General features: G+C 39.5%; 2 protein-coding genes across 2 annotated transcripts; one reads left to right on the top strand and one right to left on the bottom strand.

The window, feature by feature from the left end:
- The first annotated feature begins 538 nt into the window (after window positions 1-538).
- On the top strand, window positions 539-3527 carry LOC131956438 (uncharacterized). Its single transcript, XM_059320875.1, has 2 exons — window positions 539-555; window positions 1783-3527. The coding sequence occupies exon 2, from the start codon at window positions 1849-1851 to the stop codon at window positions 3094-3096; it is 1248 nt and encodes a 415-aa protein (XP_059176858.1). The 5' UTR covers window positions 539-555; window positions 1783-1848; the 3' UTR covers window positions 3097-3527.
- A 7023-nt stretch (window positions 3528-10550) lies between these two features.
- On the bottom strand, window positions 10551-13681 carry LOC131956433 (uncharacterized). The gene is made up of 2 exons (XM_059320867.1): window positions 13602-13681; window positions 10551-12561 (listed from the first exon to the last, which is right to left on the bottom strand). The coding sequence occupies exon 2, from the start codon at window positions 12510-12512 to the stop codon at window positions 11319-11321; it is 1194 nt and encodes a 397-aa protein (XP_059176850.1). The 5' UTR covers window positions 12513-12561; window positions 13602-13681; the 3' UTR covers window positions 10551-11318.
- Window positions 13682-14154: the final 473 nt, after the last annotated feature.

Here is a 14154-nt window from a genome sequence, read left to right as displayed (position 1 = left end):
CGGTTTTTCTAAAAAAAACATTATTCATACAACATTTGTACATCGATTTTTCTGTTGTGTCATCACTACTTGAAGTTTAATGACGTGCTAGTCAGAGTTTCTTCCAGACATCTCTTTTTTACCACCCCCCAAAAGAAATGAAATTTATATAATTTGTATAGAAAATATATACTTTTAACAGTGTCCGCCCCCCCCCCCCCCGAATAAAGTCTAACGCCCCCCCCCCACCGATAATTTCAAGTGCCCCCCCCCCCCCCCCCCCCCTGGAGAAAAAAGTCTGGAAGAAACGCTGTTGCTAGTTACACACCAGTTGACTAAGTAAAGTGCTCTCTTTAACTTCTCCATTTGTTTGGACATTGTGTGGTTGTGGCTTTCTATTCTTTAACTACATCTGTCAGAATGTAAACAAACCAAACTTATGCAACACATAGCAAGGAAAGTTTAAAGCATCACACCTAGAGTATCCCTACCGCCGCCGCTGAAAACTGGTACAATGGCTATAAAACTGCACAAACATGAACTTAGAAGCTATTTGGTGGAGACTTCACTGCACAGGTAAAAACTGACATGCTTGTATGCTAGGCCTCACAGTTTAATGTTGTCTTTTTTTTTTACTTGTTTTGATTTAAGTTGATGTTTCAAAAACTAAAATACAAAACGATGTGTGTAGCCTAGAGTTAAAAAGTGGAGGCCAATTATTTTGTGTGTGTGTGTGTGTTATTCACAAATGTGAAGATTACTTACAAAAAGTGATATCTCTAATTGATTTTTTGTTGAGGTCCTAGATTTATCTTTGGCCGATTCTAGTCGGAATAAGATACGCATGCGATACGCATGCGCAATGGAGAGAAACTACGACTTAGCGGCGATGTTTTCGATGGTACTGCGCATGCGTGTGTTTACAACCGCAGAACCCTAATACCAACCCTAATCCTATCCTTAACCCTATCCCTAATCATATCCCTAACCCTAACCCTAACCCTAGCCCTAATCCTATCCCTAACCCTAGCCCTAATCCTATCCCTAACCCTTTCCCTAATCCTACCCCTAACCCTCATTCTAGCCCTAACCCTAGCCATAGGTCACTGCGCATGCGCAGAACTATCTTTTGCCGAAAAATCTTATTCCGAGTAGACACTTCGTTTATCTTTAGCATTATTACAAACTAATAAAATACCTACTACCTTACCTATGATATACTTAAACAAGAACATAGCGGTGTTCATGATCAAGATTCTTTCAATTCTTGGAGTCTATTATAAGTAAACGTGAACAAAGTTGGAATTATGATCAAGATTCTTTCATTTCATGGATCCCATTACAGCTAAACATGAACATATTTCGATGTATGATCAAGATTACCTTAGTTGTTGATTAACTACCGGTACAAACACGAATACATGTTTATCGTTTAAGATGAAACATTACCATTTTATTTTTGCGCTTTTAAATTCAACTCTTCGTAACAACCCCCATTGATAAATGATAAAATGTTGATATTGTGACAATATTGTCTAATACATGTGTATACATAGTATTTGTCCTAGATAATATTGCTGTTTCTTTCGTAAATAACGTGCCCTGATGTTTCACTCGATACAAAATATTTTTGATGTTTTTGTTCTACATCGGCAACACATTGTGTTTCTTTCCCCCACACAACTTCTTTCAGCGGATGTTCAACTATGTATGACGTGTGTGAAATACATTTGCCAACACGAGACTGTAGAATTATATTTCAGCTTACATCAAATAATTGTTATCATTTCTTTTATTCTGTAGGTCTTTATACAGGCAGAAATAAATCTGGTATATACATCTTTAAAATAACGGCGCTTCACATGAACAATGTTTTCCACATTAACTTTTTGGACAGGTTATTTCCCAGATGCACGAAAAGCAATTTTGATTATTTTGATTATATCAATTACCGCCTCGAGCGTTTATCTGATCGTCAAAATCATGCGACAAAAACAGTATCAGTACAGCCCGAAATACCTGCTGTTGGTATCCCTAGCTGTTGGGGACATTCTCCTGGCGCTGTTCGCCCTGGTCGTACGGGTACAGTCCTTGTTTAGAAAAACTGAGTCAGGTCTGGAGACTTGCCGGTTAAATTTTTACTCTGATATGTACTCAAATCACTTCATAAATTTTGTCTACGGAGTTGGTCTAATTGTACTAGCAGCTGAATTTGTTTACCGACGAAGGTGTAACAGGCCAAGAACAACAACTCATTTTGATTTGGTTCGCAGTTTTGTAATTTGTATCGTGCCTTGGTTACTGGGTTTGATTGTTATGCTACCCCTAGGACTGGCGGGCGTAGATTTGGAAACGTGTAACGTGTACGCCGGACTTGAGATAACACGAGCACAGATTGTTGTGTCTACCATACTTCCGGCTTGTCTGGCAGTGATAGCAGCTGTTGTTGTCGTCTGCTTCAAGATGGACCGTGGTTATGTCCAGCACTTAGAGATGACGTCAGGTGACCAAACTTTAGCCAGTGGTCAATGTACTGATGATATTGCAGCGCAACATAAACAACCAGATGCAATAAACGTGCCTGCATATAATCTGAATCCACCATATAATCCATCATATTATCCACCACAGAACCAAACGTCAGGTGACCAAACTTTAGCCAGTGGTCAAGGTACTGATGATATTGCAGCGCAACATAGACAACCAGATGCAATAAACGTTCCTGCAAATAATCTGAATCCACCACATAATCCATCATATTATCCACCACAGAACCAACCACATAATCCACCAATGGGTTACTACCCTAATCCAGGGAACGTCAACACAGGTTCCAGTATCAACAATGTCATCATTGTGACAAATGACAGTTACCCCATTATCCCTCCCATCAACGCCATCTACCCTGAACAAAAGAAAATTTTATCTCTGGCCTTTATCTTCTTTTTCCTCGTCACGCCTCAGATGATTTGTGTGCTGATCCTTATAAGCAATGTCCCAGAGAGTTTAACTATGGTTGGCCTGATATTTACGGCCGGCTTTAATTGGTTGACGTTGTTTAGACCCGTCGTCACCGCATTGGTTTCTGCACAGTCGGGTTACCTGACACAGGCGTAGAGTGCGTCACAGTCGGGTTACCTGACACAGGCGTAGAGTGCGTCACAGTCGGGTTACCTGACACAGGCGTAGAGTGCGTCACAGTCGGGTTACCTGACACAGGCGTAGAGTGCGTCACAGTCGGGTTACCTGACACAGGCGTAGAGTGCGTCACAGTCGGGTTACCTGACACAGGCGTAGAGTGCGTCACAGTCGGGTTACCTGACACAGGCGTAGAGTGCGTCACAGTCAGGTTACCTGACGAAGTGTTAGCTGGCGTCAGTCAGGTTACCTGACACAGGCGTAGAGTGCGTCACAGTCAGGTTACCTGACGAAGTGTTAGCTGGCGTCAGTCAGGTTACCTGACACAGGCGTAGGGTGCGTCACAGTCCAATAATCTAAATCAGATTTAGATTGCCCGACTGACAGCTACCCACCTTCAGTGTCGTCGCTATGTCGGGTGTCAACCCCCCCCCCCCCCTCCCACCTTCCTTCTCGTAATCGTCATTATGTACTTAAAATATTTTTTAGCTCTAATTAACTATTCATTGAACTGGCAAAAAAACATATTTATTCTTTTTATGTTACGATTTTTTACTTGGATGTCGTCCCCCCTCCCCCCCCCCCAATGATGTCACCCGGTGCGATCCGCACCCACCGCCCCCGCCTCGCAAAGCCCCTGCCCTCCTTGTATATTGGTATATGTTTCCACATCTCACGGCTCATTTAAAAATAAATCTCATGTTTTAATTGGTTTAATTGTGTTGTTTTTAATGATGATTTTTTAATGTTAATTTTTGTTTGTGCTGAGAAATAGTACAATTTTCTCTATTCGAGTTGATAAAATAAACGTTACAAAGGTCTCTTGAATTAAACAACTCAGAAGTTCTCTTTATTAACTCTTTATGGAGCAAAGGGCCTTAATCACTACGTTTATGCAGTCGCAAGTAGAAATACACATTGAATCCATGCATATATGTATATCACACAACTACAAAAACCTAATTCTTGGCCTTATGTGACAATTGCTGAATCTATGGCTTTATTATGTACAAATTAGACTACAAAGATGTGATTATATTTAATGATCACTGCCAGCTCATGATCTACCAGCGAGCACATTCTAAGTAGACTCAGTTACAATTTGTGTTTTGATGTGATCGATGTTAAAAACTAACGTACTATTCATTTTATAATAGTAAACAAAACATTTCAAAGTGTGGTTTTAATTTAATATGCGTGTCCAACAATATTTAGTAATTTTTCTACGACCGGTTTTAAAACCTTAATTCGTATAAATTACCGTTAATATATCATCGCTGAGCTTAAGATTGCATGTCAGTTATTCCTAGAAACCAAATCCATTATATTATGTGTTTGATTGGCACCCGAGTTACTTAAATGTAAACAGTGTCGTCATTACATTTCTTGGATTTTCGTTGTTGGGGTTTATCAACGCAACAGCTCAAGGTGTTTTGTATGAAAAAATGTCAGAACTGACTAGCCCAGCATTAACACGATGCATACAGACACAACACACAGAGTGAAAGTTAACATAAATACAAAGAACGTTAGAATTAACAAAACAAAACGTAACGTAACAAGCAATAATTTTCATGCAAAATTTCTAATGAAAATGTAATCAGTGTATTCAGCGACACTTTTAAATAATTCTTTCATTTACAACTAGCCTGTTATGAAAAGTAAGACGTTTGGTTCAAATGAAAACATTGATCAGTTGCTGCTATAAGCAGATAAGAAAGGGTTAAATAAAAGAACAGCCGTGAATGAATGGTAACAACCTCCCCTCTGGCGACTAAATGATGCACATACAAGGTGTGGCTGATCCCCCACTCAACTAACAGCCAACATAGCCAGTTATAGCCGCTGGATGTTTTTTTATGCATCATTTAACTTAACCAGTTTACGCACGCAGAGGCTTAGCGATAGGGGGGGGGGGGGGGCAGGGGAGTACATATGTCCCCGGGCGCCGACTATAGGGGGCGCCAAAATGGATTGTAAAAACAAATTAAAATGTCATTTTCGATGTATTTTTGCAGTTTGAGGGGGGGTGCAAATCAAAAGTTTGAGAGGTGGGGGGGGGGGTGCAAATTAAAAATTTGCTCCCGAGGGGGCGCCACATTGAAAGTTTTTCCCCGGGCGCCGGGAAGGGTCGCTACGCCTCTAGACACACGTACGTTTGCGTTACGTACCAATGTGCTTTAAGTTGTGTTCACTTTCATCTGGACTTAGACCTTAAAAGCAAAATTCTCCTGGATCTCCTCTGTGCTTATTGCGAGTTACCTACGGCTGTTAGTTTCTGGCAGAGTATCACTGCATAAAACTGACATAAACAACTTGATAACAAACAGCTTTTAAATGTACTAAATATAAACTTTTTTAGCGCAATTTCCATACTGGCAAAAATTGCGTTTAATAACTCGTCATTTCTGGATGTATGGATGTGTGTCCGCAGCCTTTAAGTCGTATCTCCTCCTCAACGAAGCAATATCGAGGACTAGTTCCAAAGCAAATATGTTAAGCAAGTTCCAAGGATGATTGTGGGCCAAAAATAATTCCCGGAATTCCTTCCTGGATTTCCCGGAAAAGCCAAAAAACCTCGAAAAAATGCAGTTTTTTCTCCATATCTCGGCAACCAGACCACTTAGCGACTTGAAACATTTACCAATCGATTCCTGCCATAATTTAGACCAATATTGCCGAAGAAAGTTTTCAAAAATATCCTTTCGTTTGGTCACAAAAAATTAATTAAGAACATTTAAACTGAGCATCTTGTAGGCCTATGATGATTTAAACTGAGCATCGTGTAGGAGTTTATATTTATAGGATGATATTTACAAAAAAATTAAAAATTAAAAATTGTTATGGATAACATAAGAAAATTGCGCTTAAATTGTCAATAGACTTTTTATTAACTTGTTTTATTTAATTGTAGTGTTGTTAGTTAAAATATGTTAGAGTTTATTTTGGCGACACTAGCTTTTATTATACAAGGAAATGTAGTTTTATTGAGTTAGTTACGATAGAGTTGAGTGGAATCAAAGATGTTCTACTGTTTTGAATCAGGGTGAACTAGGACAGTTTATTATCACTGCAAAATTGATCCAACCGAAAGTAAACCAAAATATATTTTTACACAATATGAGAGGACTGGAAAGTACCCAGATCAGGAGTTTACATTACTTTACATTATTAAACCTTCCATCCAGTTAGGCGTTCATCTTATTAAAACTAATTGATGCAGTAGCGTAGCGAGGAGGGGCGGGGGGGGGGGGACATATGTCCCCGGGCGCCGACCTTAGAGGGCGCCAAAATGTGTTGGTAAAATACATTGAAATGTTGAGGGGGGGGATGCAAATCGAAAGTTTGAGTGGGGGGGGGTGCAAATCGAAATCTCGAAGGGAGGGGGGTGCAAATCGAAAGTTTGTCCCCGAGCGCCGGGAAGGGTCGCTATGCCTCTGAATTGTTGTCTATCTCAATTAGCATGCCTAGTATTTAGTGACTAGTGTAATATACAGGCGCTGGAGTGAAACGCCCAGGGAAAACGGAATAGAGGGCGCCAAAGACAGACCTGGAGGCGGAGTCATCTTGAAGATCTGAAGACAGCAGGCATGTTTTGGGTGTTTGTAAAATTAATAGCCGGGGACCGGATAAAATGGAAGGTTATTTTTGAGGCCCTATGATCTACAAGAAGTAAAGAAGTCTAGTCAAGAAAGTCATTAAAAGAGTAATTAAGTTGAAAATGCAGTAACTGCTAATTTCTCACACCTGTGCAGGTAATAAATGCCATCGTAAATCTGCCAACAAGCATGAGTTAGCAGGGGGGGGGGGGTAAAACAAATGATTGTCTAGAGAATAAAGAACAATAAAGGTGAGTGATAGGGGGTTGGGTGCTAGAAGGAATGGAGAGTGATAAGGGGTTGGGTTCTAGAAGAAAAAGTGAATGATAGGGGTTTGGGTGCTAGAAAGAAAGGGGAGTGATAGGGTGATGGGTGCTAGAAGGAATGGTGAGTGATAGGGGGTTGGGTGCTAGAAAGAAATGGGAGTGATAGGGGGTTGGGTGCAAGCAGGCGAGTCAGCTCGGCTCCAACAAGTGTGGTGGGTGGTGATTGGTGAGTTTAGTTTTAGGTGATGGGTAAGTGCATGTTGGTAAGGTGGCTGCTAGTGAGTACGTTGGCTGGGGAAAGGTTGATGGGTTGGCTGGTTAGACGTAGAGAAAGGTTGATGGGTTGGCTGGTTAGACGTGGGGAAAGGTTGATGGGTTGGCTGGTTAGACGTGGTGAAAGGTTGATGGGTTGGCTGGTTAGACGTGGGGAAAGATTGATGGGTTGGCTGGTTAGATGTGAGGAAAGGTTGATGGGTTGGCTGATGGGTTGGCTAGGGTTTTATAAAACCTATTGGTCTAGGCTTTCTGATAGAATTTAGACTTGGGTTTTATGAAACATGTTAGAAAAGGATTTTTGAAAGATCTTCGGCTAGTGTTTTTGAAACATCTAGGCTAGGGATTTTGAAAGATGTTAGGCTAGGGTTTATAAAACATGTTAGGTTTAGGTTTCTGAAACATGTTAGGCTAGGGTTTTACGGTACAAGTTAGACGAGTGTTTTTGAAACATGTTAGGTTAGTGTTTTTGAAACTTGTTAGGCTATGATAGACAATGGTTTATGGATACTCGTTAGCTAGCTAGTATTGTTTCATACACGACAGAGAGCTGTTAACATGAAGACAGGATCTACTTTTTTGCGGTGTTGCTTACTGTCAAGTTGATCGTTCCCCGTGGGAGTGGTCTATTTACAACACATTGACCCGGTCTAGACACAGTCTACATCTTTCAGTGTCTCTACGTTTTTTTTTAAATTTGTCGTTAGCCTATACGAGTGTGGCAAGCCTGCCTCCGTCGATAATCCATGTTTAACCCCCTTAACGCCGACAGTCGCGTTTTCGCGACATACCGATTTAGCGCATAGCATTTTCGCATATGTACATTTATCCTACTGCTGCCGGTCGTTGTGTATTGGGTACATCCAGACGGTTGTATCGGTACCAGCGGTCACGTAGTCAAGTCGAAATTTATGACGTCACACTCTCTTGACTCACGCGCATCGCAATTTTTTTGACTTTGTGAATTCAGCCTACTTACATTGATTATTATTATTAAATAGGTAATCCGTTTTTGTTACAAAAAATACTAATAGCTTTATTATTCATTCTTTTATGTATATAAACAATATAAATCACATATGAGAATAATTTTGGAAGTTTTCTGGTAATTACGGTTTGTCGCGTTTTCGCGACATCCGGCAATAAGACATCAAATGGAACTTGGGTGTCAAGCAGGTATAACGAAATACGATACATCGCCAAGCTGTCATTCATTCAAGTATGATTATAAATAAGTAAAGGATTTACAATGTAGTCTTCGGCTATATATAAAAGTGCACTTTAGAACGTTACGGTCCATGTGGTAGGTGAAGTAGAGTTCACCTGTTTCATTGACATTGGCATATGGAGAGAGAGCGATGCTGGAATAATGTGATCGTGTTGCTGGGTACAATATAACGTATTTAGCTTTGAAATAGTATTGTAAAATATTAGGAGAACATAAAAAACATAATAGACAACAGGAAGTGAGGTGGTGGACCACTATCCTGGATACCACCAAAGAAAGGTCTTCACATTGACCTTGACAATAATAACACTGAGCGTAGACCTACACCTCGAAAAATACAGTAAGGTTGAGTGCTGACAAAAATACCCTTTGCAGTGCTATTGAATACTCACATTAGTGGCATTATACTGGTATTTAGTACCGACAGCAGTGTTATTGAGTACCCACATCTTCAGCACTGAGTACCAACATCACATCAGTGACACTGAGCAACTACAGTTTGAGCACTAAGCACTCACAGCAGTGATACTGAGTACCCACTGCTAAGGCTGAGTACCCACATCAACGTTATCGATTACCAACAGCTCAAGCGCTGAGTACCCACAGCAGTTACACCAAGAACAGACTGCAGTAACAGTGAGTACCCACAGCTTCAACAGTGAGTACCCACAGCTTCAGCACTCAGTACACATGGCTTCAATACTCAGTACCCACTGTTTCAGCACTGAGTACCCATACCAGTAGCAATATGTAGCTACAGCTCTGTCATTGGTAATCAATATCAGAATCAGTCGAGAACAATAGCCGTAGCACGAATCAGAAACATAAGGTACCATCAACAATAGCAGTGAGTACCCACACCGGTGGCACTGAGCATCCACAGCAGTGACACTAAGTAACCACAGCAGCTGCATTGAGCATGGACGAATATACAATGGCTGAACACTGTCATTTAGGACAGTATTTCTTCATGTGCTTTGTGTGTATAGCAAATATAGGTCAAATGAGAAATATGCGTCTTTATTAGTTGACCTTGAATAAGAGTTAACAAAAATTACGTAACCGGGGACAAATAAGGCTCTACAAATTGAAGGAAGTCATTTCATATGTAGTTTGTTACTGTTGTGTAGTAGAACCACGACAGCAAGGCTTCAAAATACCCATTCATAAGAGTTAGTCAGTGAGCAGGTGCAGCAGAGTTATGTAACTCTATGCCTGAGCTAATAAAGTATAGTTTTCATGAGTTTTGCAAGTGATTCTACATCTTCTTGCATGTCAGTATGTTCATTTTGTGATATTTTATTGTTTGTGCATGGATATTTAGAGAAACATGTGACAGTAAAAATAGTAAAATGATCCGGACTAAAAAAAAATTAAATTACTGTTTGGTCCATAAGTGCCTGATGTCGCGTTTTTCGACATACCGTAATTATCATCAAAAATAAGTCAAAATTCTAAAACAACTATATACCTCAAATTCAGTGTTACTATGATGAGAGAAAATCAGAACAAATATTTTTTTACACGCTTGGAACATAATTCAGGCATTAAGGGGATAAAAAAGTTAATTTCCACATAAATACTATATATATATATATATATATATATATATATATATATATATATATATATGAGCGTATGTATTACAATATTACTCATAGCATACTAGATTATAAATCTTTAATTGTACATCTAAAGGGCAATCATTCTAATTGCAATAAAATATCTTTTGACAGCCTAAATTGAATATTGTTGTTGTTTTAGAAAGTGAGAATAATTAAAACTGTGATTATCGAGATGCCAGCATAGAAAAGACAAATGTATCAGATAACGTTGGAAAAGCCAGTAGTTTGTTTATAAAAAATAGTTCAATGAAATTTAACAACTATACTACATTTTGCTAAGTCCGTTGTATATATATATATATATATATATATATATATATATATATATATATATATATATATGTGTGTGTGTGTGTGTGTGTGTAAATAACGTGACCAAGAAATACAAAGTTTCAATTTTTTTTGTATGTACAAAGTAAAGATTATAGTGATGATGAGCATGGATACTGACGTTTAATAAAGAAAAATGCAATACATTTATGCACATTAATATTCTAAAGAAAATAATACTGTTGTACATTAATTCATTGTAACATGTATTTATTGTTTATGATGTATGTATGTGAGGTTTTATGTAAGGTTTGTATGTAGGTCTGTTTGTGAGGTTTGTATGTACGGTCTGTTTGTGAGGTTTGTATGTGAGGTCTGTTATAAGTCATCTGGATGTGACATCATGTTACTGGTGTACGTAAATTATGCGTACGAGAAAAGAAAAATATCATATAGTAGATGGGAATGTGACGTCTTTGTATCCGGGTCGAACATTTGCGAAATGGTTAACATGTTGTAAAACTTTAGCTGCACGTTGTCAAGTTTGATGTCAAGAGTCTAATTTTGACACAATGTTTGTCTGATTAAGCCAGACGTGGCTTGAATAAATCCTGTTTAGCCGCCGGAGGATCAAAGGGCTGCAGCATTACTTCTATAACAAACATTGTTTTGGTCAGTTCATTTTAGACAAGCGTGTTATGTACTCACAGCTACCCTATTCATCGTTTTCTAAGGTCCTTTTCTGTGGTTTTGACCGTAGTTTTATGTTGCAGGTAGGTTGATTGTAACGTAATGATTTCCTACTAATGACGTGAATTTAATTACGTTGTATGCAGGTTGAATGTGAGGTAATGATTGCTCGGTGAGGTGATGACGTCATTTTAACAATGTAGTAGGTAGGATGATTGTGATGTAATGATTTCCTACTGATGGCGCCTTTTTAACAATATTGTAAGTAGGATGATTGTGACGTAATGATGGGCGTGATTACAGGCCTGAGCAGCATCAGGTACATGAAGCCGTCTGTTAAAGCCGTGTGGGTGACGTCAGGTACGACAGCAAAATGGCTGATGGTGTAGGCCAAGTAGAACACCGCTTGCGGCATGACGAGGAAGAAGAAGGTCAATGCCAGGGTGAGAATCTTGTATCTCTCGTTGAAGGAGGTGGTGGCGGCTGTGTGTGTGGTGGCGGGTAAGCCGGTGTTGTGAGGGGATCCGGCGAATTGTGGGGAGCCGGTGTAGTATGGGGAGCCGTTGTTGGCAAAGGAGCCGTTAAATTTTTGAGGGATGAATACATTGCTGGGTTCGTATGAGTAGTTAGACATCTGTTGAGGCTGGTAGCTTATCTGCTGCGGTTGTTGTTGATAGCTCGGTTGATGGTACACTGGTGGGTGTTGATTCTGTACAGGATAATGCGCATGGGTTGATTGAGCGTAAGGCGGCGCCTGATGGTCATATGTTGGAGGTGCTGTCTCAATGTAGCCGGACGCCGGTCTCTGTGCTGTGTTCAGCTCAGTTGTCTGTGTGTGTCCGGGTTGACAATTTCCGTAGGCCAAAACTGAAGATATACACACAGCGATAACTGCAGGTAAAATTGTAGAGACGATAGTCTGCGCCCTTAACCTGTCTAGCGTGTAGTTCAATTGACACAGGCCTAGATCCACACCAGCCATTGTTAGCGGTAACACAATGATTAACCCTAAAAACCAAGGGACGCTACTGATTAAAACAGCACGTAGAAAATCTTTCTGAGTTGCCGTTCCTGGAGTAGTTGTTTTCCGTCGATGAACGTACTCGGCACATAGAGTTATTAGCCCAGCGCCGTAGACAAAATTGAGAAGGTGGTACTCGTATACTGAAGCTGATAAAGATAAACTGCAAGACGGTCCTATCGGATATTCTTGGAACATGGCTTTTGTTCGCACAACCAAAGAAAACAGCGCACAAAAGGAATCGCCGAATGCTAGGGAGATGAGTATGATACACTTGGTTGAGTAGAGGAATCTGTTTTGTCTCGAGACTTTAAAGAGGAGGATTACGTTGGAGAGTAAAATTAGAATGATGAAGACGATGTGAAGACCCTTTGAGGCCGCTAGGTATGTGGTGTAGTTGATGCCAGACGCAGTGAAAGACATGTTGGCAGATGTTGATACGATGTCGGTTTGTTAGGGTTTCATCCGGATTCTGTGTAAATAAAACAAGAAGGTAATTAGACTCGACTTAAAGAAATTGGTCGTTTATAAATAGTAAAATGCCATGTTAATGTATAAAAATTATCTGGTGCATTGTACATAACCATAGGACGGCGTGGCCTAGCGGTAGAGCGATTGACTGCTAACACGGAAGTCTCGAGTTCGAATCCGGGTGCAAGTCAGTAGATCGTCACTGAGTCCACTCCGATAGGTACCAAACACATGTTAGGGAAAGTAAAGGCGAGTGGGCATAATGCTGACCACACTATGCCATCATTCGCCGAGGGCACAGAAACAGGTGAACTCTACTTCACTTGCCTTTTGGACAGTCAGGTTTGAAAAGGACATTTTACCTTTTGTTCATAACTTATACTTATAATTGTTGAGTTAGCACAAAGATATCACAATATAGTTGTGTTACTGGATTTATCTTAGCGAATAGCTAACACAATGTAATTGTATTACTTGATGGTTCTTATACTTAGTATGGGTGTGTTACTGGTGAATCTCGGAACATAGATAACACAATATAGTTGTGTTACTGTATTGATGTCATAATGAATAGCTAAAATATTATAGTTGTGTTACTGTATTTATCTTATCATGAATAGCTAACACAATATAGTTTTGTTACTGTATTGATCTAGTCATGAATAGCTAACACAATATAGTTGTGTTACTGTATTGATGTTATAAGGAATAGCCAACACAATATAGTTGTGTTAATGTAAGATCTTATCATGAATAACTAACACAATATAGTTGTGTTGCTGTAATGATCTTATCGTGGATAGCTAACACTATATAGTTTTGTTACTGTGTTGGTCCTGTCATGAATAGCTAACATAGTTTGGTTTGGTTTTAGTGTGGGTGTTAGAACATAACTAAACTCGTGTATTGGTGACAATAAGTGGATGTTAGCACTACAGAAGAAAATAAAAGAATATTCTAGATCAAATGCTTGCTTATATTTTAGGAGGGGGGGGGGGTAATCGTTTGCTATTAGATTAACAAATAGAAGAAAGCGCTTACCCGAGAGTATCTGCTGTCTAGTTTGTTTATTTCTCGAGCAATTGGTCTCATAAAGGTGGAGAGCATAGGCTAAGTAACGATTTCTGACCAATCAAAGCTCTAGATTAGAGGATTTTTTTGTATCTAAAAATAGAAGTCACAAGTTAAAACGTTATTTCATTATCTTCACGTGCCCATTACACATTGTGTTTGTCCAAAGTAAAAAGTTTCGATTTAAAGTATGTGTCAGAATCACACATCTGTTTACATGTCGAAGGATAACATTGAATTCACTGTGACAAGCGCGTAATCTTATCGTTATGATGAGATTATCTTATCGTTATGATGAGATTATCTTATCGTTATGATGAGATAAAACGGGTCAGCGTTGGTTCTGTGATATCAGCCCTCTATTTCATTGATAAAAGTCGACTAGCAATCATTGATTAATTATGTAGATTTGTGTTGCTAAAAAACAGAATTGAGCTTGCTCAAAATTTTTTGCTGGGTATTTGAAATAAATCTACTATTACAATATGCCGACCGACCGACCGACCGACACACCGACCGACCA

This window comes from Physella acuta, unplaced genomic scaffold, assembly GCF_028476545.2.
Source record: "Physella acuta isolate Inbredline_101_S28 unplaced genomic scaffold, ASM2847654v3 ptg001149l, whole genome shotgun sequence".
NCBI lineage: Eukaryota > Metazoa > Mollusca > Gastropoda > Physidae > Physella > Physella acuta.
This window is presented reverse-complemented; position numbering and strand designations above follow the sequence as displayed.